The sequence below is a fragment of the Adiantum capillus-veneris genome, chromosome 17 (genome assembly GCF_014529385.1).
Source record: "Adiantum capillus-veneris isolate H3 chromosome 17, ASM1452938v2, whole genome shotgun sequence".
Classification (NCBI taxonomy): domain Eukaryota; kingdom Viridiplantae; phylum Streptophyta; class Polypodiopsida; order Polypodiales; family Pteridaceae; genus Adiantum; species Adiantum capillus-veneris.
Window position 1 is genome coordinate 106,014,370 of NC_140947.1, and position 25,749 is coordinate 106,040,118.

General features: G+C 44.5%; 1 protein-coding gene across 1 annotated transcript in view; it reads left to right on the plus strand.

Moving 5' to 3' along the window:
• The window catches only part of LOC147437835 (alpha-soluble NSF attachment protein 2-like), a 48,099-nt gene extending 22,770 nt beyond the window's left edge, over positions 1 to 25,329 (plus strand). Inside the window, exons 4-8 of the mRNA XM_086487278.1 lie at positions 24,074 to 24,225; positions 24,310 to 24,469; positions 24,550 to 24,597; positions 24,701 to 24,781; positions 25,007 to 25,329. Coding sequence (XP_086343404.1) covers positions 24,074 to 24,225; positions 24,310 to 24,469; positions 24,550 to 24,597; positions 24,701 to 24,781; positions 25,007 to 25,084 — 519 coding nt within the window. The 3' untranslated portion in view covers positions 25,085 to 25,329. The remainder of the gene's footprint in view (positions 1 to 24,073; positions 24,226 to 24,309; positions 24,470 to 24,549; positions 24,598 to 24,700; positions 24,782 to 25,006) is intronic.
• The last annotated feature ends 420 nt before the right edge of the window (positions 25,330 to 25,749 follow it).

Sequence of the window (25,749 nt, forward strand, 5' to 3'; positions counted from 1 at the left end):
CCACCAAGTACGAGCATTCCCCTTAAAGTAAGAGGCAGCTCTCCGAATCTTGGAGTGCTCTGAATAGCGTCCTCCCGCGAAAGCGATGTCAAACTGCTGTATAAAAGACAAAGCCTTCGAAGCATCTGAGTATCCTGAAAAGTATCAAACTTGATCGAGTGGCCACCTTCCTTAAACTCTCGGACTTTCTTGCTTTTATCTTCGAGAAAGTCATACTGGTTGGCTTTGTAAAAATTCTTCTTGTTTGCATAAAACTTTCCGTCATCGGAATTTGAGCTGTCTGTAGACGAGTCCTTAGTAGAACTGTCAGTCTCTGGGCGAGATTTAGCCTTCTTTGCCTTTCTCTTGCCCTTTCCAAAGCGTTGCTTCTTGCTTCGCTTTTTACCTTTTTTGTCTTCTTCGCCCGAATCCGAGGAGCTAGAAGAACTGTCAGAAGAAGAAGAAGAAGAACTGGGTAGGTCTTCAAACTTGACGCGCTTCTTCAATTTCTTTGCCTTGTCAAATGTCGACCGACGACCCAAATATGCGGGGAAGTCAGTGCCTTTCTTCTGCTTTTTGCCGTGCTTTTTTGGCTTTCTTTTGCGTGTCAAAAAGCTGAGCAATCCGTGCATCAACCACGTTCTCCAGTTCCTTCTCCGTATATTTCTTGGAGGCAGAAGGTTTCTTGAGAGCGGGTTTCGGGAGTGGTGTTGTGGTTCTCTGCCACTCCGTTTGTACCTCTTCCAAAGAGGTCTGGTTCATATATTTTGCCATCTTCGGGTCCTTGGCAAAATTGAGCATCATCTTTGTTGCATCGCCGATCAACTGGCGACGCTCTATCTCTCGCCGCTCCGCCTAAGTAGGCCAAGGCGGGCCATACTCTCTGCCTGAATCTTCGTTGTGATCCCAGCCCGCATCTCCAGATGCAGAGGGAGTCTACTGATCATTGCCTGAAGCCATAGGTGCCGCGGAAAAAAATTTCGGGGATCGGATTTCCCGTAGAAGAGAAATCGGCCGTGCTCTGATACCACTGTAACAGACTTGGACACTCCAAGTCAAGAATCAACCGCGACAGCACCAAATAACCACTTCAAAGCAATTCACAGATCACAATAGATTTGCACTGGCCCGGCGGAGTTCCGTGCTTAGAGATATTGGCCCCAAAGACTGGCGCCCCTTTCGGTATTTCTTTTTTATATTAATCAATCATCAAAGTACAAGAGAGTGGTTAGGGTTTCACTCTCAGACTCTGCGTCCAGATGCTCTGAGAAGTGAGGCCCTCACCACTAATTTAAAGGTTACAAGGGATGCCCAAAAGCAGAGCCCCAAAAGCTTCAAATCAAAAGCAATTGCTCTCTCTCTCTCATAGAGAGTCAAAACATGAAAGCAAAAGCATTCTCTCTCTCTTTCTCATTTAAGTAGAGAAAAAGCGAAATCTACGTTGCTCATCATTTTCCAAATTTTTTTCTTTTTAAATTTCAGCCTCTGCGATTTCCGGAAATTAGGGTTTTTGGCAAAAATTAGGGTTTGCAGGAATTTTAGGGTTTTTGGAAGAAATTAGGGTTTCTGTTGTCCGCCACGTCATCACTTTGTGACAGCTGTGTGTGTGTGTGTGTGAGAGAGAGAGAGAGAGAGAGAGAGAGAGAGAGAGAGAGAGAGAGAGAGAGAGAGAGAGAGAGAGAGAGAGAGAGAGAGAGAGAGAGAGAGAGAGAGAAGAAGAAGAAGAAGAAGAAGAAGAAGATTTTAACGTTGTAGGAAACCATCCCAAGAGACCTCAAAGATCTGTCCGACGAGAGTTGAACTCAAGATTTTTTATTCAAGAGGCCAAGGTTGTAGACCGTAATGGGCTTCTTCAATTATAACCTGTAGACAGAAAAAGAGCACTGCAATACTGCGCGTCACATCACAGAGACAAAGCCTTCCATGCGGCCTTCATATGAGAGAGAGAGAGAGAGAGAGAGAGAGAGAGAGAGAGAGAGAGAGAGAGAGAGAGAGAGAGAGAGAGAGAGAGAGAGAGAGAGAGAGAGAGAGAGAGAGAGATCCCTTATGTACTCGTTGTCCTTTGCGACAACTTGAGTCACCTGCCCACTGTCTTTGGTCATGCTCAGCTTCCCATGTAGTGTGGCTTGCAGTTTGCTTTCTACTCAGCAGAACAGGTGTTCAACATGGATTTCTCACTTGGGGATCTGTCTCATGGTTGATGCCGATGCCGGGCTTGCATCTTTTCTACGAGGGCTCAGCCACAGATCCAGCCTTCATGCTTACCTCGACTGGTTATCGGCGAGGGACTTTGGCTATGATACCACAGATTGCTTGGCAGGGGGATACTGAGACACGTGACAAAGTTTTTTCAGTCATCACTAGTATTACACTATGGAATGTTTGGAGAGCTCGTTGTCTTCACATTCTCAGTGCGGCTCCACAGCTCCTTCAGGATATCCTCACTGCCATTTGGCTGGACATCATTCACACCCTGATTTGGCAGTGGGATTCTTCCTCAGGTACATCTCGAGCAGCCGAGGCTCGTCGATTTGCCTTCCTTCAGCGTTGGGCAAGATCCCCACTCTTCTTCACACTGACAAGTGGTCAGATTACTTGGCATTATGCCCCTCCTCAGTGGTTTCTCCTCCACTCCTCACACCGACCACCATGAGATTGTTCTAGTCGAGTAGTCACTATAGTGGCTCTCCTCCTTACATTTAGCTTGTACATCCCACGTGATAGGCTATTTTGGCATCCGCTGAGATTATTTTGTACTCAGTAATATACAGCCCTGACTTTTTCCAAAAAAAGAGAGAGAGAGAGAGAGAGAGAGAGAGAGAGAGAGAGAGAGAGAGAGAGAGAGAGAGAGAGAGAGAGAGCCCTACCGTTCACTACACACTTGTCGCATGCGCATGCGCATGCGTCACCATCTAGCGCTCACCGTGACCATCCAACTGAAGTTTGACCTTTTTATGCAGATTGCATCAGGAGATTTGTTAGTTCTCCTCAAAAACTGTATCACATACTCCAAAGTAGTCTTTGTCGGAGCAGACGAGCTCTAGCTAGCAATGATAAGTGCTATTTTAGAGGACTGCAAAGGCCCTGACTCTATTTTGGGCTACTGCTATTGATGATAGCTTCTGAATATGGCACCTCAGACGGCCACCTCAGATGGAGTGGGTGTGTTTGCTTTTACAAAGCTTGGCCAAGATGCAAGCTGCCTCACTTGTAGAGAGCACGACTATTTTATCGGCTATAATGTGCATACAAGGAGAGATGCGACTGGCAATGGTGATAAGAGTTAGTGAAAGAGGCCAATCATGTAGTGGTAGATTTTCAACACATGTAGCAATTGATTTTGATAGGAGTAGCTAATTGATGGAGAGAAGTACATATGTTGGCTGGTTTGCTCACAATAGACGAGCTATTTAGCCTTTACACGTGCAAAGAGGAAGTGAGAACCATCCTTTTCGTTCACTTACAACGCATAACTAGTGGGGGGGAGTAGAAAGATTGTGTTGTTTAAGGGGGGCATGAAAGGGTCTGCTTTCATGCTTGCTCTGTTGGTTGTTGGGGTGATTTCAACTAGATTATGCCCAGGCTATACATGGCTCTAGGTAAACTTAAATAAAAGCACAATTAGTTGAAAGGCACAAAATAGCAAGATAAATTGTAGATAACGATAATGCGATTATAAATTAACACTCATCATCCACGTTAAATCAAAGCAACTATAATACCACTTGGGGTTGTCATCAATAGCAATAGCCAAAATGGAGCGATAGCCTTTGCAACCCTCTAAAATAGCACGCATCATTTGCATCAATTCAAAGTACACTAAACTTCAAATGTTTGCAAACATTATGCAAGAGATCAACAACTTTGTGGCTTGCTATATATGAGAAAAATATTGAAAAGTAGGCTATAATCTTGAACAATAGGTGAAGAAATTAGGTTCACAAAGGATGGACGCAAGTGCATAGAAAGGTCTAACCCAAAATTTCCTATTAGTTGTTTTTTCTGCTAAATCTTCACTTTCTAATTTCTTGAAGCTCTGCATGTGCACTTCCCGCACAAATGCAAGATGGAAGAGCATGGTTTCTAAGGGAACCCAACAACTAGTAGGCTTGACAGCCAATATAAACTTGCTGTGCCAATCAAAGCAACAGACATAAAGGAAACACCCCTGAATGTAGCCTTAGGATGTGTCCCTGGGATAGCAAAGAAGTAATCATTCTCTTTGGCTATAGTTGTCCTACCAACACCCCATGGACACGTATGCTTTTCGCGAGGCCCATTCTCACATTGGCCTACAATTCCCTTTTCCTATCACAACTTCCATGTCTCTTGTGTACTATATCACTTTTAAAAATCTCTCTAATTCATAAAAAACTCTATTGAAGGACTCACTCATTTTTTTCATTGCTCGAAAAAACTCGCTCGCCATCCTGTAAGACTCACAAATTTAAACGTACAAGGGATGCCAAAAGCAGAGCCCCAAAAGCTGAAAATCAAAAGCTCAAAAGCTTTGCAAAAATAAAGGAGTTTCTCTTTCTCTCTCTCTCTCTTGCTAAAATAAAGCAAAGAGGCTTCTCTCTCTCTCTCTCTCGCTCTTGCTTAGTAAATTAAAGCAAAGAGGCTCTCTCTCTCTCTCTCTCTCTCTCTCCCAATTGCGTAGGAAAAAGCAAGCCAAAAAGCTGCCCACAAAAAGCATTGCTGCCGCAGCCTGTGGCTTCCGTGAATCTCGCCGCAAATCACGGAGATCCGTACAGTTGCCACGTGTCAATTGCCACGTTTGCAAAATCAGGGTTACTGCAGTTAGGGTTAGGTTTTCTGATTTTAGGGTTAGGGTTAGGGTTTTTGATTTTAGGGTTAGGGTTTAAGCAAGATTAGGGTTTTTGATTTTAGGGTTTTTGCAGAGCGGTCAGCCACGTCATCACTTTGTGACAATTGCTTGGATGATGCACTGATGTTGTTAAATTTTTCCAGTAACAAGAGTATTCAATGACCAAGCTTTGGTATCTTTTGTGATTTGTAAGGTATTTCTGATGAAAGCGTAAAGGCTTATTCAGTCGCTTTCATCGAAATGCCTTACAAATCATAGAAGATACCAAAACTTGCTGAGGGAGTGCTGCTGGGTCATCAATACTAATGTAGTAACTGCCATATTGCAGTTATCCCATGAGAAAGTTGACCTAGAGGCTGAAAAAGCAGCAGCAATAGGGGAACCTAGCGCACTTGCTTTGTGGAGAAAACACCTCAATTTTTTTTTCATGCCGTACTGTACCGTACGGTACGTACTGTACCGTACGGAATCGTTAGATACGTATGTACGGATTCCACCTTGATTATGGAGTTAGCTTCTCCTTTCGGCTGTTTTGATCAAGGAGTTAGCTTCTCCTTTCTGCTCTTTTGATCAAGGAGTTAGCTTCTCCTTTCGTCCAGATCGGAACTCTTGATATTCCACGTAGTAAAATTAGCCATCACACCCAGACCGTACTGATCTTCCACGGGTGTCTTGATACACTAAAATTACATACCCAGGCAATCTCATCCAATTAGGAATATTCAGTAATTGGCACATCACAATGCAACACAAATGCTTACATATGCATGTTACAAGACACAACAAACAGCGCAGCTGAGCACTCCCCCGAGACAAACGGTCTGCGGTATGAAGCTACTCAACGACTACCTTGTCACTCCCCTCGCAAATAACCTAAAAAGGTCCGGGCCATGAGCTCAGAGGACTGTACAACCAAACGCTCCTGTGATCGTAGTCTGCGTCCCTTGGAGGTTCAAGCATACAACCAAACGCTCCCCAGGCATCGGCCTGCGTCATTTAGAGGTTTTCTAGCATACAACGAAACGCTCCCCACGCATCGGCCTGCGTGGTTCCGAGGTTCAAACAATACCAAAACAATATTTCTCACTTCTCCACCTGGGAGTAAAATAACCAATCAATGAAACCAGTATTAAAACCATAGTCAAAACATTTCACTCGGCACCAAAACAGGTTCAAAACAGATACCATCCATTTCAAACAGATTTCAAACAGGATCACCAAACAAGATCAAACAGAACTCAAACTTAAAAAGCAATCTCGACATCAGTCGAGCTCGAAAAGTCGATTGACTTTCCATCTTGAAACCTGCACCAAAAATTAGGGTTAGGTTTCTTTCCATAAGGTCGTAGCCGAGCATAGCATGGTCCATCAGCTCTTGGACAAACAGTGTTTCTTTCGCGGTGATGGTAGTCCCAAGAGATAGCAATCACACCGAACCTCCAAGGTACTTGAGAAGAGACATCTACTGAGAGATGTCTAGAAATTTCAAGTTATAATCTGCTAGGGTTTCCATGGCAAGCATTTCAGGATACTCCACTCTGTCAGAAGTTGCACTCCGAAGGAAGATGTCAGAAACCATATAACTTCGGATTTTTTTTTTCTTGAAAGCTTGCCAAGTACTTTGAGTATGCTGCTTGGTAGCTATCAACATCTCTATGGCACTGCCTCTGAGAAAAGCAGTGACTCGAAACATATCTTGGATCCTTCTTTTGCAAGTGATCTTAATGGCTTATGCCCTGTAAGACATGAGCGGTGAAGACTGGAGCGCGCCCGATGCGCGATGAAGTAAGGGTGGGAGTGGCTAACAAGATCCCTCAAATAAAATTCCAATAGCTCTGTCTACTCTTTTGTAGGACCGGTATGCTTTCAGAAAAGCACACGCCTGATGCTCTGATACCACTGCCACAAGACAGGCACCACGTGCCAATAGAAAAGAGCAGACTGAACTGGGTGACTACCATGGGTCTATACCTTGCACTTCCCTTCAAGGGTGAATCTGGGCTTATCTTGGATTCATCTAGGTAAATAAGACTTTTAGCACTTCAATAACAACTGAACTGAAAGAGAGAGACGACACGCGACACGCGACACGCGACACGGAGTGGCGAAATTCCACCCCAGAGAGTATTGGCCCCAAACCTTGGCGCCCCTTTTGGTATTTCTTTATATTGCATCATCAAAGTACAAGCCGATACTCCAGACTCTGCACCTTCTCCAGGAAGCATGCCAGAGAATGAGCCCTAACCTCATATTTAAAGGCCCTTGGCTTGAAAAGCAGTTACAGAAAAAAGCCTTTAAAACTCAAAAGCTTTTGGTCCAAAAGCAAAGCCAAAAAGCTGCCAGCTTTTCGTAAATCGCCTGGTGTCCGTACAACAGGCCACGTGTCAGTCCGCCACGTCAGCAAATCAGGGCTAGGGTTAGGGTTAGGGTTTTGGTTTTTGATTTTAGGATTAGGGTTTCAACAAAATTAGGGTTTCAACAGAATTAGGGTTTCGGGCAAAATTAGGTTTCTGATTTTAGGGTTAGGGTTTCAGCAAAATTAGGGTTTCGACACGTCAGCAGTTTGTTACACCTTCCCATAATGTAAGAGCACCCAATCATTCTCCTTCAATTTCAAATGGCGACAATGGCGATCTGCTGCCTTTTTCTGTCTTTCCTGAAATTTCTACAAAGCCTTCCGAACCAAATCCCTCGTGAATTGGTTGTCTTCAAAAAAAAATCTTATCTTTCGTGCCATGTAACAGACTTGGACAATCCAAGTCAAGAATCAATCACGACTGCACCAAATAACCACTTCAAACAATTCACAGATCACAATAGATTTGCACTGGCCCAACGGAGTTCCGTGCCTAGAGATATTGGCCCCAAAGATTGGCGCCCCTTTCGGTATTTCTTTTTGTATTGTATTAATCTGAGTTCAAAGTACAAGAGTGCGGGCAGGCGCTCACACTCAGACTCTGCGTCTAGATGCTCTGAGTTGTGAGTGGCCTACCCACGTATTTAAAGATACAAGGGTTGCTAAAAGCAGAGCCCAAAAGCTGAAAATCAAAAGCCTAAAATTCCAAAAGCTTTTGAAGAATGAAGCCCTCATAAAATAAAACAGAGGCTCCAAAAGCTTTTAGTCCAAAGCAGTTTTTCTCTCTCTCTCTCTCTCTCTCTCTCTCTCAATGAGAGCAAAATAAAGCAAATTCTCACTCTCTCTTCTCAATTTCCCTTGCGTAGCCAAAAAGCTGCCAATTAGTGTCGCTAGCTGCTTTTTTTTCAACCTGCGCAAATTTCGAGAATCCATACGTGCTGCCACGTGGCATTTTCTCGCCTGATTAGGGTTTTCCAGCCACTTAGGGTGTCAGCCAGCAGTTTAGGGTTAGGGTTTCCAGAAATTAGGGTTTTTACAAAATTAGGGTTTTGTCAGAAATTAGGGTTTCAGGAATTTTAGGGTTTCTGGCAGAAATTAGGGTTTCTGCTGTCGGTAGCCACGTCATCACTTTGTGACATACCCCCTTCTTGAAAGCATTGTAATCGACCGCGATTACGCCTACAAAACCGACAGAAGCCATAAACTGTCTTAGCAGACACTGACTGTTAGTACCTACGTATTAGGAACACACATCTAGCACATGTACCAAATCGACAGTCACATCACACGACATCACATGACATCACATGACATTGAATATTTATTCAGATCTTAGACCATGATTTATCGGCAATGTAGCTAGCAATCCCATCTAGGTCCAATCGGGACCTCATGGATGTCCGATTGACTAACCCCTACTACAACCATGTCTATTCGAGATCAATCAGACCAAAACGCTGTAGTCATTTCGTCTACCAGTTAATAACTTAAGACGAAGTGAAGAACAAATCAGTATCATAATCAGGAATTCCATTTCATAAAGTCATACAACAGAATACTGTCAGCTTTCAGTATCCCTGAAGCTCAAAGAGACATCAGTGACTGTAGTATCTAAATCAAGGCATCTGTTGACAAAGGAGCGGAGTGACTCCCCTCTTGTGCATCCCACTGCACTAGATCTCCGGCCAAGCTGAATACTGGGTTCTGTTTGGAATAGACTATGCTAAACCAAAAGCATCGAGGTGAAGTTTCACAATCTGAGGAGTATCTGGCAGGTCCTCCTCCTACATCCACTTCGCATCTAATGCAGGATAGTTCTTGAACTTAACCAAGAACCGCCTTCGGACTTTACCTTTAGTCTTCGTATCCTTATGTGCCAAAATCTGTTCAGGAACAAGGATCTCCTCGTTTTCTTCCACTTCGGGTTGCTCATCAGGCTCCCCATCATCAGGCACATCACCTTTAAAAGGTTTCAAGAGACTCACATGAAATGCATTGTGAATTTTCCAAGTATCTGGCAGTTTCAATCGAAAGAAGACATCATTTATCTTTTCAGTGATCTGGAAAGGTCCGTAGTATCGCATACTAAGCTTTGGAAAAAGCCTCTCCTTTCCGTTTCTCTTTCGTAGGCGTGCCTTCTCAAAACGTAAGAGCACCCAATCATCCTCCTTCACTTTCAAATCGTGACGATGGCAATCCGCTGCCTTTTTTTGTCGTTCTTGAGACTTCTGTCAAGTCTCGCGAACCTTTGCAAAAGCCATATTCAAATCTCGCGTATATTCATCTGCTTTAAAAAATCTTATCTTTCGTGCTTAGGAAGGGTGGAACCTTTGTAGCACCTTCAACAATCTCAAATGGCGCCTTCCCCGTCGAAGAGTGTATCGTGTTATTGTAGGCAAATTCCACCAAAGGTAAGTACTTTTCCGATTGAGTCTTCTGATCCGAGATACAAGACGTCAATAAATCTAAAACCACTGAATTGGCAATCTCAAATTGCCCGTCAGTTTGCAAGTGGAACGATGACGAGAACTGCAACTGCGTGCCAATGTTCTCCCATATTGCCTTCCAAAACAAACTCATAAATCTGGGGTCTCTGTCAGAGACAATCGTCTCAGACATGCCATGTTATCGGAAAATCATCGTGATCATTCTCTGTTCTCGGGAGATCAAAAAATGAAATCCATTGCAATACGTTTCTAGGGGTGGGTGGGTATGTGTAAAGGCTGTAACAATCCCTGTGCCTTATGCTTGTCAAACTTGACCTTCTGGCATACTAAGCAACTGCGCACAAAATCTTCCACATTTTTTTTGAGTCTCGGCCAAAAGAAGTATCTCTCTACCTCTTTCATGGTGGTAGCCATGCCGCGGTGACCCGTAAAAGGTGGACAGTGGCATTCAGTCATAACCTTTTCCCTCAAGGGTTGTGTAACCCACAACATGGCTTTTCTCATCAAGTAGCGTTCTCAAATGGAGTATCCTGCTACTGTCTCCCCATCCCGTATTCGTGTGAAAATATTTGCAAAATCTGTATCTGTGGCATACTGATCAACCATATCCTCGAAGCTCCTATGGTGTATCGCGGAAATAGCCTGAACCAACGACTTCCGAGACAAAGCATCTGCCACCACGTTCTTCTATCCCTGCACATGGACAATCTGGAAGTGAAATTGTGACAAGATGTTCGCCCACCGCATCTGCTTTTCCGAAAACTGCTTCTGTGACAAGAAGTAGCGCAAACTCTGATGGTTTGTAAAAACAGTAAAATCCGCTCCGAGTAGGTAATGTCGCCACTGAGTAAGAGCATGGATCAGTGCCAAAATCTCTTTCTCATAAATCTGTGTTGTCATCTCCGGCCTAGAGAACAATCGGCTCTCGTAAGGAATGACATGGCCTTCTTGCATCAAGACCGCACCCAGACTACGACCACAAGCATCACAATATACTTCAAATGACCTCTGTAAGTCCGACAAAGTCAAAACTGGTCCTGTAGTCAATTTCTCTTTCAATGTCTGAAAGGCAGTCACCTCTGTGGGTCCCCACGAGAAAGGGACTCCTTTCTGTGTCAAGATATGCAAAGGAGAAGCAACCTCTGCAAAGTTTTGTATGAACCGCCTATACTACGAACAGAGTCCCAAGAAGCTTCTAACTTCATGGACATTCTTCAAATCGGGCCAATCTCGGATAGTCTCTATCTTGGCCGGGTCCATTTGCACTCCTACTGCTGAGACAACGTGTCCCAAAAAGTGTATCTCTGGTAGAAAGAATTCACTTTTCTTTGCATTAGTCACTAACTTGTGATCTCGTAATGCCTGAAAGACCTGAAGCAAATGATCTCTGTGTTCTGCTTCATTCTTGGAGAAAACAACGATGTCGTCAAAGAAAGTGCCAACAAATAGCCTGTACTCTCGGAAAATCCTATCCATCATCCGGTTAAATGTCGCAGGAGCATTGGTTAAACCAAAAGGCATCACCAAAAACTCAAATAACCTAAAAGTCGTCCGAAAAGCTGTCTTGTAGACGTCTTCCGGCGCGATTCGGATTTGATGATATCCACTCTTCAGGTCAATCCTGCTAAAGCACGAGGATCCCTCTAACCTGTCGAGTATGTCATCGATCCTAGGAATCGGAAATCTGTTCTTGATGGTGATTTTGTTGAGAGCTCTATAATCGATGCACATTCTCCAAGATCTGTCTTTCTTCAAAACCAACAACACTGGAGAGCAAAACGGTGAAGTACTAGGCTGGATAAGACCCTTTTCCAAGAGGTCTTTCACTTGGTTCATAATCTCTTTATTCTGTGCTCAGCTCACACGGTAAGGTGGCCGGTTTGGTGGTGTGCTTCTAGGTATCAAATCAATGGTATGATCTTCAGGACGAGCAGGTGATAACTCACCTGGTAGGCCCTCTAAGAAGCAATCGGTGTGAGAGTCGAGAAAATCTTGGCGTTCTTTATTAAGTTCAGACATATTTTTCCTATCCTTATCGCTCAATTCTTTCATAAAGATCGAGTAAACAAACAGATTGGATTTCATTAATTTTGAAATGGCTGAAGCCGATACAGTAGGGACAGACTCGCCCTCCAGTTTAATATCAAGTATAATTGTTCTGCCCTTCTCTGTAGTCAAAGTCGCTTTTCTCGCCCGATAATTGACCACGGCGTTGTTCTTGTGGTACCAGGGAATCCCTAAGAGAACATCACAACCTTCCAAAGGCATTATGTAAAAGTCCTCATGTCCAAAATACCCCTGACAATGCAACCGAAGTTTGCCAATGACAGGTGTAATGGCTACGTCCCTGTCGGGTGCCGCTAGAATTGCCTCCGCAAGTGGTCCCATCCGATCGGGAGTGATCTCGAGCCGTGCCGCCAATTCAGGTGAAATGAAGTTGGCCTTGGCTCCTCCATCAAAGAAAATCAGGGCCTCTTGATCTTTCATTTTGCCCCAAGCTCGGTAAAGTTTTGTACTCTCGTCCATGGTGTCGGGATCGGTACCCACACAATCTCGAACCAGTCGTGTTTTTATCTTGCCTTTTCGTCCACGTTCCTCTGCTGCTCTCGAACTCTCAAGCCTGTCGTCGTCCTTATCATTTTGTTCTTTCTGTGCCATTTTAGGGCACTTCGCGGAGATATGTCCATGTTCCCCGCATCCAAAGCACTTCCCTTCCTTGATGAATCGAGCTCTCTCTTGAGGAGTAAGCTTGGGTCGTGCATCCTTCTTCTCTGGGTTGCTCTTTCTCTTTCTACTTTCATTCCCAGAAGTCTGTTCGGCTCGTTGTGTCATGACCTCATCGGTGGGGTAGGTTAGATTGCCAGAGTGAATGGCAAAGCCCCGCTTCGCATGACTCATCAACTCCTGAATAGAAGTTGACTTCTGTTCCAAGCAGTGATCTCGGATCTCTGTAGGTAGACCCAAGGTAAACCGCTCAATCTGTTCTCTGAACGAGATCTTCTTGAATGAAGAGGCGGGAAGAAAAGAGCTCCAGAATCTCTCACAATAAGCATTGATTGTATCTTTCTTGGTCATCCGAAGATGGTTCCAAGCAGCTCGTATATCTCGTTCATACTCTTGCGTCAACCAAGAAGAAATAAATAGCTTCTTAAATTTCAGCCATTTAACTGGCGCAGTCTTGTTTAAGAGGAGAGTGGACCACCAAGTGCGAGCATTCCCCTTAAAGCAAGAGGCAGCTCTCCGAATCTTGGAGTGCTCTGAGTAGCGTCCTCCCGCGAAAGCGATGTCAAACTGCTGTATAAAAGACAAAGCCTTCGAAGCATCTGAGTATCCTGAAAAAGTGTCAAATTTAATTGACTGTCCACCTTCCTTAAACTCTCGGACTTTCTTGCTTTTATCTTCCAGAAAGTTATACTGGTTGGCTTTATAAAAATTCTTCTTGTTCGCATAAAAGTTTCCGTCATCGGAATCCGAGTTGTCTATAGACGATGTCTATAGACGAGTCCTCAGTGGAACTATCAGTCTCTGGGCGAGATATAGACTTCTTTGCCTTTTTCTTGCCCTTTCCGAAGCGTTGTTTCTTGCTTCGCTTTTTACCTTTTCTGTCTTCTTCGCTCGAATATGAAGAGCTAGAAGAACTGTCAGAAGAAGAAGAAGAACAACTGGGTACTCCTTCAAATCGAACATGCTTCTTCTGTTTCTTTGCTTTGTCAAATGTCGACTGACGACCCAAATAACCCGGGAAGTCAGTGCTTTTCTTCTGCTTTTTGCCGTGCTTTTTGGCTTTCTTCTGCGCGTCAAAAAGCTGAGCAATTCATGCATCAACCACCTCTTCAAGTTCCTTCTCTGAATATTGTTTGTGATCAGAAGGTTTCTTGAGAGTGGGTTTCGGGGGTGGTGTAGTGGTTTTCTACCACTGCTCATGCAGTTCCTGAAAAGAAGTCTCGCTCATATATTTTGCAAATTTTGGGTCCTTCGCAAAATTGAGCATCATCTTTGTTGCATCGCCAATCAATTGACGATGCTCCACTCTCGTCTCTCCGCCTGAGTAGGCCGTGGCGGGCCATACTCTGCCTAAATCTTCGTTGTGATCCTAGCCCGCATCTCCAGATGCAGAGGGAGTCGACTGATCCTTGCGTGAAGCCATAGGTACCGCGGAAAATAATCGGGGATCAGATTTCCCGTAGAAGAGAAATCGGCCGTGCTTTGATACCACTGTAACAGACTTGGACAATCCAAGTCAAGAATCAATCACGACAGCACCAAATAACCACTTCAAAAAATTCACAGATCACAATAGATTTGCACTGGCCCGGTGGAGTTCCGTGCCTAGAGATATTGGCCCCGAAGACTGGCGCCCCTTTCGGTATTTCTTTTTGTATTAATCTGAGTTCAAAGTACAAGAGTGCGGGCAAGCGCTCACACTTAGACTCTGCGTCCTGATGCTCTGAGTTGTGAGTGGCCTACCCACGTATTTAAAGATACAAGGGTTGCTAAAAGCAGAGCCCAAAAGCTGAAAATCAAAAGCCTAAAATTCCAAAAGCTTTTGAAGAATAAAGCCCTCATAAAATAAAACAGAGGCTCCAAAAGCTTTTAGTCAAAAGCAGTTTCTCTCTCTCTCTCTCAATGAGAGCAAAATAAAGCAAATTCTCACTCTCTCTCTTCTCAATTTCCCTTGCGTAGCCAAAAAGCTGCCAATTAGCGTCGCTAGTTGCTTTTTTTTTCAGCCTCCGCAAATTCCGAGAATCCGTACCTGTTGCCACGTGGCATTTTCTCGCCTGATTAGGGTTTTCCAGCCACTTACGGTGTCATCCAGCAGTTTAGGGTTAGGGTTTTCAGAAATTAGGGTTTTTGGCAGAAATTAGGGTTTGCAGGATTTTTAGGGTTTCTGGCAGAAATTAGGGTTTCTGTTGTCGGTAGCCATGTCATCACTTTGTGACATGCCAAGGAAGGGTAGAACCTTCGTAGCACATCTTCCCCATCAAAGAGTCAAACGTGTTTCTGTAGGCATATTCCACCAAAGGTAAAAACCTTTCCCAAGTAGACTTATGATCCATCCAAGAAGACTTGAACAAAGCCAGTACCACTGAATTAGCAGTCTCTGATTGCCCATCAGTCTGCGGGTGGAACGATGACGAGAACTGCAACCACGTGCCTATGTTCTCCCAAATAGCCGTCCGAAATAAACTCATGAACCTGGGGTCCTTGTCGAAGACAATCGTCTCAGGTATGCCATGTAATCTGAAGACCTCGGCAATAACAGTCGTGCCCACGCTATGTTCTCGGGAGATGAAATCCATTGCAATACTTTCCCAGGGGCGTGTGGGTATGGGAAAAAGGCTGTAACAATCCCTGTGCTTTATGCCTGTCAAACTTGACCTTTTGGCATACCAAGCAACTGCGCACAATCTCGTCCACATCCTTCTTGAGTCTTGGTCAAAAGAAGTATTCCTCTACCCCTTTCAAGGTGGTAGCAATGCCGCGGTGACCCGTAAACGGTGGACAGTGGCATTCGGTCATAACCTTTTCCCTCAACGGTTGTGTAACGCACAACATGGTTTTCGTCATCAAGTAGCCATTCCGAATGGAATAGTCCGCTACTATCTCCCCTTTCTGTATTCAACTGAATACATCTGCAAAATCTGTTCTGTGGCGTACTGATCGACCATATCCTCGAAGTTCCTATGATGTATCGCGGAAAATAGCCAGATGCAACGGCTTTCGGGATAAAGTATGTGCCACCAATTACTTCTGTCCCTGTACATGGACAATTTGGAACTAAAAACTGTGATAAGATGTTTGTCCACCGCATCTGCTGTTTTTCCCATAGCTGCTTTTGTGACAAGAAGTAGCGTAAACTCCCATCATCTGTGAAAAACCATAAAATTCGGCTCCGAGTGGGTAATGTCGCCACTAAATAAGAGCATGGATAGCCGCCAAAAGCTCTTTCTCACATATCTATATTGTCAATTCCGGCCTTGAAAACAATCGGCTCTCATAGGCAATGACATTGGCCTTCTTGCATTAAGACCGCATCCAGGCTACGACCACAAGTATCACAATATACTTCAAACGACTTCTGCAAGTCCAGCAAAGTCAAAACTGGTCCCGTAGTCAATTTCTCTTTCAAAGTCCGAAAGGCAGTCACCTCTGTGGGTCCCCACGAGAAAAGGACTCCTTTCTGTGTCAAGATATGCATAGGGGAAGCGACCTCTGCAAACTTTCGAATGAACCGCCTATAGTACAAACACAATCCCAAGAAGCTTCTAACTTCATGGACATTCTTCAAATCGGGCCAATCACGGATAGTCTCTATCTTGGCTGGATCCATTTGCACTCCTGTTGCTGTCCCAAGAAGTGTATCTCTGGTAGGAAAAATTCACTTTTCGTCGCATTAATCACTAACTTGTGATCTCGTAATGCTTGAAAGACGTGAAGCAGATGATCTCTATGTTCTGCCTCATTCTTGGAGAAAACAATGATATCGTTAAAGAAAGTACCAACAAATAGCCTGTACTCTCGAAAAATCGTGTCCATCATCCGGTTAAATGTCGCAGGAGCATTGGTTAGGCCAAAAGGCATCACCAAAAACTAAAATAACCCAAAAGTCGTCCGAAAGGCTGTCTTGTAGATGTCTCTCGGCGCGATTCGGATATGATGATATCCACTCTTCAAATCAATCGTGCTAAGACACGAGGATCCCTGTAATTTGTCGAGTATATCATCGATCCTAGGAATCGGAAATCTGTTCTTGATGGTGATTTTGTTGAGAGCTCTATAATCGATGGACATTCTCCAAGATCCGTCTTTCTTCAAAACCAACAACATTGGAGAGCAATACTGTGAAGTACTAGGCTGGACAAGACCCTTTTCCAAGAGGTCTTTCACTTGGTTCATAATCTCCTCGTTCTCGGCTCAGCTCACACGGTAAGGTGGCCGGTTTGGTGGTGTGCTTCCAGGTATCAGATCAATGGTATGATCTTCAGGACAAGCGGGTGGTAACTGGCTTGGCAGGTCCTCTGAAAAGCAATTGGCATGAGTGTGGAGAAAATCTTGGCATTCTTATGTTCAGGTCAACCTTCATTCATCGTTCAGTTCTCTCCCAAAAAAAAGTGAGTAAAGAAACTGAAGTTCATCAAGTACAATCTCTGAGCCCTTCATTTGTCAAAGTCGCTTTCTCGGCCCGGTAATCAACCACGGCGTTGTTGTGGTGGTACCAAGGGATTTCGAGTAGAACGTCACAACCTTCCAAGGCAATACGTAAAACTCCTCGTGCCCTAAACACCCCTGTTATTGCAAACTAAGTTTGTCAATGCTCGGTGTAATGGCAACATCCCGTCCGGGTGCCACTCGAACTACCTCCGCCTGTGGCCTCAGCCTATCGGGCGTAATTCCAAATCGAGCTGCCAATTCCAAGTGAAAAGAAGTTGGCCTTGGCTCTTTTGATCTTTCACTTTGCCCTAAAAGCGGCAAAGTTTGTACTTTCATTCATTTTATTCGGTTCAGGCTCTACGCAATGTGGTACCAGTTCTGCTTTTTATCTGCCTTTTCTGCCACGTTTGTCAGCTGCTTTAGAACTTTCTGGCCTTTCTTCATCTTGTTCATTCGGTACCTTGTTAGGGCACTTCGCAGAGATATGCCCAGTTTCCCCGCATTCAAAGCACTTCCCCTCCTTTATGTAGAGAGCCCTCTATTGAGGAGTAAGCTTGGGTCGTGCATCCTTCTTTTCTTGGTTGCTCTTTCTCTTTCTACTTTCATTTGTCGAAGTCTATTCAGCTCTTTGTGTCATGATCTCATCGGTGGGGTAGGTCAAACTGCCAGCGTGAATGGCAAAACCCTGTTTCGCATGACTCATCAACTCCTGAATGGAAGCCGACTTCTGTTCCAAGTAGTGATCTCGGATCTCTGTAGGTAGACCCAAGGTAAACTGCTCAATCTATTCCTCGAACGAGATCTTCTTAAATGAAGAGGCGGGTAGAAAAGAGCTCCAGAATCTCTCGCAATAAGCGTCCACTGTATCTTTCTTGGTCATCCGAAGATGGTTCCAAGCAGTTCGTATATCACGTTCATACTCTCGAGTCAGCCAAGAAGAAATAAAAAGCCTCTTGAATTTCAGCCATTTAACTGGCAGTCTTGCTTAACAAAAGTGTGGACCAGCAAGTTCGAGCGCTCCTCTTAAAGTAAGAGGCAGCTCTCCGAATCTTAAGAGTGCTCTGAGTAACGTCCTCCCGCGAAAGCAATGTCAAACTGCTGTACAAAAGACAAAGCCTTCGAAGCATCTCTATATCTTGAAAAAGTGTCAAATTTAATCGACTGTCCACCTTCCTTAAACTCTCGGACTTTCTTGGTTTTGTCTTCCAGAAAGTCATACTGGTTGGCTTTATAAAAATTCTTCTTCTTTGCATAAAAGTTGCTCTCATCAGAGTCTGAACTGTCTGTAGAGGAGCCCTCTGTAGAACTGTCACTCACTGGGCGAGATTTTGACTTCTTTGCCTTTTTCTTGCCCTTCCTGAAGCGTTGCTTCTTGGCTCGAGTCAGATGAGCTAGAAGAACTGTAAGAAGAAGAAGAAGAAGAAGAAGAAGAAGAACTGGGTACTCCTTCAAATCGAACACGCTTCTTTTGTTTCTTTGCCTTTTGAAATGTCGACTGACGACCCAAATAGCCCAGGAAGTCAGTGCCTTTCTTCTACTTTTTGCAGTGCATTTTAGCTTTGTTCTGTACGTCAAAAAGCTGAGCAATTTGTGCATCAACCACCTCTTCTAATTCCTTCTTTGTATATGTCTTGGGAGTAGGAGGTTTCTTGGGAGCGGGTTTTCGGGGTGGTTCTGTGGTTTTTTGCCACTGCGTGTGCACCTCCTCCAAAGAGGTCTTGCTCATATATTTTGCCATTTACGGGTCCTTGGCAAAATTAAGCATCATCTTTGTTGCGTTGCCGATCAATCGTTGACGCTCCATCTCTCGATGCTCCGCCTGAGCAGGCCGAGGCGGGCCATACTCCTTGCCGGAATCTTCGTTGTGATCCCTTCCAGCATCTCCGGATGCAGGGGGAGTCGACTGATCTTTGCCTGAAGCCATAGGTGCTGCGAAAAAAAATTGGGATCGGATTTCTCGTAGAAGAGAAATCGGCCGTGCTCTGACACCACTGTAACAGACTTGGACACTTCAAGTCAAGAATCTACCGCGACAGCACCAAATAACCACTTCAAAATAGTTCACAATTCACAATTGATTCAACACTGGCCCGACGGAGTTCCGTGCCTAGAGATATTGGCCCCAAAGACTGGCGCCCCTTTCGTTATTTCTTTTTGTATTAATCTGATTTCAAAGTACAAGAGTGCGGGCAGGCGCTCACACTCAGACTCTGCGTCCAGATGCTCTGAGTTGTGAGAGGCTTGCTCACATATTTAAAGTAACAAGGGATGCCAAAAGCAGAGCCCCAAAAGCTGAAAATCAAAATCTTTCCAATAAAGCAAAGGCTCTTTCTCTCTCTTGCTTATAAAAATAAAGCAAGTGCCAAAAAGCTATCCATGTTTAGCTTTTAAAAATAAAGCAGAAAAAGCTCTCTCTCTCTCTCTCTCTCTCTCTCTCTCTCTCTCTCTCTCTTTCTTCCAACTTGCGTAGAAAAAGCAAGTCTAGAAGCTGCCGCAAATCACGGAGGTCCGTACAGCCTGCCACGTGGCAGCCTTTCCGTGTTTTACGCTGCTGGCGCCAGTCAACATTTTAGGGTTAGGGTTTCAACAGAATTAGGGTTTGTGATTTTAGGGGTTTCATCAAAATTAGGGTTTTTGATTTTAGGGTTAGGGTTTCAACACAATTAGGGTTTTTAATTTTAGGGTTAGGGTTTCAGCAGAATTAGGGTTTCTGGCAGCCAGGTCATCACTTTGTGACACTTGGCCTATGAAAAGCAGTTTACATGAAAAGCTATAATTTCAAAAGCAGCTGGTCCAAAAACAAATGCCCAAAAGCTGCGAGCGCAAAAGGAGAGATCCATACAGCTTTGCCACGTTAGCAGTCAGTGTAAAATGCGGAAATCCGTACAGGTCTGCCACATGAGCATTTCAACGTGCTCTGTCAGCACAAAATCCGGGACTCCGTATTACTGCCACGTCATCACAGCCACACAATGGAGTGTGTGTGTGTGGGCTTGCTTTACTTTAGTATCTTTGGGTCACTTGGGCCCCATTGGACAGGGTCTCATAAGTTGGCGGGAACTTCTCTTTAAAAATAGGCCTCTCGGCAAGACTTTGTGTCCCGAGGACGTGGCAGCTGTTAACTATGTCATGAGGACGTGGCAACTGCTAACTTTAGTTGTTGGTTTCTTTTCAATGGGTTTTGTTTTATTTTTGAGACCCTCTTTTTGAAGTAGCAAACGGTCGGACATTGTATGGCCAATGTGAACGGTAGTTTCACCCGCAGATGGGTAGTGGTCGGCATTGGAATTCGTATAGTAAGAGGATGTCTAGGCTCAGAGCAAGATCATGTAGGTCCACCCATCGCACTTAGCAAGTTGGTGGATACTAGGAAGTGAACTCAATAAAGGCATAAAGTCAAGGTGGGACTACCAACAGAAAGTATCCGACAGTTGGGCCACATTGCACTTTTGGATGCGGTCCCAGTGAGGATAGATGGTCAGATGACCACTGGGAGCCCAACGGAATCATTTCCTAAAATTTAGGGAACTCTTATTTTGGGCCATGAAATGTTTTTGCGTCATTACCTTTGGTATGACCAGGGGAACATTTAACAACTCTGCCGCGAAGTCAACTGGGCGACCAGTCGGGAGATTTTTAGGCGGCAACCCCGAAACGGGCAAAAGCTTCTAAATGTGCCAAGTGGCACATTTCTGTGCACTTGCCTTATGGAGAAGAAGTGGCGCTGAATTGTAAGATGGGAAGAGGCCTCATTTGCATTTGGTCACAGGTTAAGAGCTATGGAGTGCTTTCTTTCCCTCTCATGTACAGCGTGGTGCTAGGAGTGATGCCCTGTATGCTACACACTGCTCTCTCTCCCCTACGTGCAGTTATGTGATGTCCCACAAGAGGGCTCCTCATTTGACTGGTGTACAGCTAGCTGTGTGGGTTCATGCTTTTGTGCTGAGGCAAGAGCCTCCTTGAGCTGGAACAGGGGTAGCTGACTGCTATTCCAAAGCAGGCACTGGTGAGGGTCATAACCTCACCGAATAGGTGCCTGTTTTTCAGCCATACGGATGCCAGAACCATTGGGAATCGTGCCCCATTGGCAGAGGACAGCTAGGGGACTGTTTGGGGCTGAAAACAGGACAAAAACCAGTAAATACAGCGTGCTGAATTTACTGTTTTTGGGCAGGAATCATAGGGTACACGCGAGTGCAAGTGAGTTCTAGCAGGGGAATTGGTTTTGCGCAAGTTTTGGGGTTGTTATGCTGTCGAAATTTGGCCAAATCAGATGGTATCTAGATGGATACAGGTGAAGGATTCCTCAGAACTCTTCTTTGTAATTTACCCTCGTAAAGAATAAAGAAATACCGAAAGGGCCGCCAATTTTGGGGCCTATAGGTTGTCGGCGTCTGCTCGGGGCATTCTAGCTTCTGAGCCGTGTGTGTACTTACGTGTTAATTTCCGTCGTAGGTTTCCTTTGCATGTTCTCTCTGTGTGTGTCTAAAGTAAAGAATTTTGGGTGAAAGCCAAAGCCTATCGCCCCACGGGCCGGTTTCAAGGTTTCGTTGCCGGGACACCAATCACTTTTTCCTCAAAGAGTGAGCCTCGGTTGTTTTGGGTAAAGACAGAGTACAAGAACGCGGGATTACACTATGGCCGACAAAGGGAAGGGCATTATGGAAGAGGGTTCCTCTTCAAAGGACAGACAGGAAATCCCTAAGGTTTTCGAGATTGGCAAGAGCTCACGGCCACGTCAGTCTGTACCTCCTGTCAACGTGAATGTCCCTCCAGTAGTACAGGGCTTTATGACTGGGCAACTTGAGGATGATGCGTTCAGGACTCAGTTAGTTGCTGCGGTGAATGTCTTTTCGCAACTGGTGCAGAATCCAAGGTTTATGGAGTTCTTGCAAGCGCCACTAGTGCAACAACAAAATAGGCAACCTACACCGCGTACAGCGCTTGTTGAAGCTCAAGCCCTAGTACTTCATGCGACTCGGCAGGATAGGGAACACTCGCATGTTGCGGAGTCAGGGGCTCCAAAACAGGTTCCTCCCGTGCTTGAACAGGTGGCTGTTCCACATGTTATGCCAGTTCAGCCCGCCACCTTTCAGAGCCCGCATGCTGTCTTGAATTGACAGGGAACTGGATACCAGGCTATGCACCTAGTTTTTCCACCACCCACGGTACATCCTGGGTATTTCGGGGGTGGATCAGTGTTCCAAAGTATGGCTGGTTATGCGCCTGGAAGTCAGCCGTACATGCCAGGAACAATGTTTGGGGGTATGCAAGGCATCATGCCAAACCCTATGTATGGTAGTATCGACATGCAACAGGGTTTTCACTGCAACCAGGGCCAGTTTGGGGTGCCACAGGGTCATTTTGGCATGGCTGGTTTTGTGGTGAGCGATAAGTTACCTGGAGGAGGAAACTCTGAAGGGAAGACCGAAGCAAGTCCCGCAGTCATAGTTACCCGGAACGGGAACGGGACGGGAACGGGGAGGAGGAGGGGGGGTTGGAACGAGAACGGGGCCGGAACGGTCGACCAAAGCAAGGCTTGAATTACCTCCATTCAGTTTAGTCCCAAATCAACTCCAAAATTGCCTCCAAATCTGTCCCCAAACCTGTCCTCAAACTGCCCCAAATATGTCTCCCAAACAGCCCCAAGTCTGCCCCCTGCCTACTTTTTTGCCCCCAAACGCCTACTTCTACCCGTTTCGCCCCGTTCGCCTCGTTTTGGAACACCGTTCCGGTTACACCCCGTTCCCGAACGGTGTTCTGTCCCAACTCCGTTTCGGGAACAGGACTCGTCCGGAACGCCCTTTCGGAACGTTTGGGCTGTGTTCCGCCTGTTCCTTGTTACTCTGCACGTAGTACCTGGGCCTTTGAACAAAGGTACTTGGTTGCTGTTACGCCCATAACTAGTCAACGAGACGGGTCTCTCAAGGGCACTGTCCTAAGAGTGTAGATAATTCTGGCCTCTTGGGGAAGCAAAGCCTCACGTAGTCCAGAGGAAACTAGTGACAAAAGCATCTACCCTAGGAGCCTGGGTGCACAGTCCTGGTCGTTCTTTTTGTGCACTTTTTTGGTGTATGAGGGGAACAGCCAGGAGTGCCCAACCCGACTCCTAAAACAAAACAAAACAAAAAATGAGATGCATAACTTTCACATGCTTGACTGACGACTAGGAATGAAACTTGAGGAGATGGGCCATAGATGGACGCAGTTCTAGCGGCACTTGGCGCGAGGTTTCAGTGAAACCCTTGATAGGCAAGCTTCACTTGCACTGTACACAAGGTTGATGATATACTTGACAGGCTACCAAATTCTGCTCACTTTATTAGTAGAATCGATAGTTGGTGGAGAAATTGGGCATTTTTAGGTGCGTGAGGTACCATACGTTATGTACGGATATGACATGTGTATTGTTCATCACCCTCGAATAAGGTATGTAAGGTATGCGATGTATTGAAACAAACGCATAAATTTATTTTATTTCTACATTGTTGATCATAGATAAAAGTTTTGATAAACGACATACGTAGAGCAGATATTTCAAGTGAGGCTACAATGATGCTATCAAACTGTCAGAAAGAACTTGAAAGAGTAAAGTATGGCCCTGCTGCCACACCTTTTCTAACTTAAAAAAATGTAGAGTTTGAAGCGAACCGATTGATAGATTCCGTAAGGTACAGCTAACAAGGGTTACCGTACACGAATGGATGCAACCTTGATGGCAAGTACATCTATCCCACCCTTTTGTTTGGCTCTCTTTGCATACAATTTAATAGGCTTAAGGGTCCAGTGGATTTTCACATTATATTCTTGATACTTAGTTCCACACCTAGTATTGGGTTTGCAGGGATGTTTTAAGATTTAATCCGTAGTATGCAATGATGGAGTTGATGGTAATATTCACTTGCAAATGACTATTGTGAGTAACCTCTTTATTATAGACGATTTGGGTTTGCTTAGATTCTTTCAGGTATTCTTGGTTCCATCATATTTTGGGGCTATTGGGAAGCTTTAAATACGAGAATTGATCTATTTTGAAGTAAATAACATGTGATACTTCTTTTTGGTACTGTGCACGTGCATGTGGATATATTTTCTGCTGTTTTTTTTTCAAGAAGTGATCATCAATCCGTTGCCTGTTGCATGTGTCTCGCTCAAATTTCTAGCGTCTTCAGTCTTCAGCTTGAATTAGGAGTACTGCCTTTCATGTTTTCTAAACTTGGGATAACCTAAATGCTGCCTTTCACTTGAATGAGAAATAATTCCTTTCAGAGTGTGTTGTTGATTTCTCTTCTTATTTTTTTGTCTAACAAGAAAATTGCTGAGACATATGAAAAGGAAGAGGCCCTTGCAGAAGCAATGGAATTCTATGAGAAAGCAGCTGAGCTCTATGATGGAGAAGAGTCTACGAGCCAGGGAAATCAATGCAAGCTGATGGTTGCTCAGTTTGCAGCTGTGCTAGAACAGTGGGTGACGATAGGCATACTGTGGTCGCTAATGAATTTTGTTTTTACTATTTTGGAAAGTAATGATGATAATTACCCATGTAGGTATGAAAAAGCTATTGAGATTTTTGAGGCAGTGGCTAGTCACTCTATGAACAACAACCTAACAAGGTACAGCGTGAAGGGATATCTACTGAATGCAGGTCTGTGTCTCCTGGTTGGATGTGATCCTATTGCTATATCAAATGCTCTCAAAAAGTATCAGGTGATTAATTGAAATGGTGATATTGCTTTACCATGTTCCATCCAATGTATGATTTTTTATATCTATGGTTTTGGGGTCAGGAAATGGATCCGTCCTTTTCAAATAGCCGGGAGTGTAAGCTTTTGTCGGTAAATTTCTCAGACTTCATCTGTTTTTGGTCATCTCAATGCTTGTATGAGGGACCCTTTGGTTTTTAATGATTTCATCCATCTTGTTGGTTTCATGAATCAGGACTTGGCAGCATCTATTGAGGAGGAGGATGTCGATAAGTTTACCAACGCTGTTAAGGAATTCGATAGTATGACCCGATTGGTAGGTTTTTTTGGGATCTTTGAATGTAACTGTGCTTTTGGTAAAAGAGCTCTTTAGATTGATTTGGGAGGCAGACTTTCTTTACCATGCATCATTTGCTTAATCATGCGCCCGTACATCCCAACACACACACACACAAACACCCAAAACCACCACTCCTCAATTAGGAGTTTCACTGTGAAGTTAACCACCAGCCGGCTTATTTGTGGATGCATGTGCATGCAGGATCAGTGGAAAACAACTATTCTGTTGAAAGCAAAGAATGCATTGAAAGACTTTGCGCATCAAGAAGATTTTACATGATTCAGGAGAATGAAACACTATGTCTTGGGAATGCAGGCAATCATCGATTCTAACAGAATGATAACCCTTTGTGTTGAGTTGGCCTCTTTGTCTGGACGAGTCAAATCAGCCCTTTAATGCTTCAATTGATTCAACCTTGTTTTTTATTTCTTCTCATCAGTTTGTGGCCTCCCTTTTATTTTGTCTTGATATCTGCAGGAAGAGTTGTTTTCCTCAACTTTGTCTGAAAGTTGATCTTGGTAGAATCTCTTCTTGTTACCCTCTTCTGGTTGCCATTAGGAGTTGCGGTCCCTGCACCGCTGCAAGGATTTGATTTCTTTGCCTTAGAATGCAGGCTTCATGAGGATCAACATAGTTTGGCAAATTGTCTGTGAAACTTCATGGGAAAGTTTAAAAGTTTAAATGCGGCCCAATTCTCGATTTTAAAGTTTGCCCTAATTATGGCAAACCTGTTTTCGTCCTTTTTCTTGCAAGAGGGGCATTAACTAAGCATCGTCTTATGCAATATGCCGGCCATGTGAGATAGTCGGCATTAGTTTTCCTATTTTCTAGAACATTTTGTGGGTCACACAAACTTCCTTACTGTCTGAAGTAGGCCATTGTGAATTTTCACTTTCTTTTTTCATAGTATCATGGCATGGAAATTTCATGATTGTTGTGTCGCA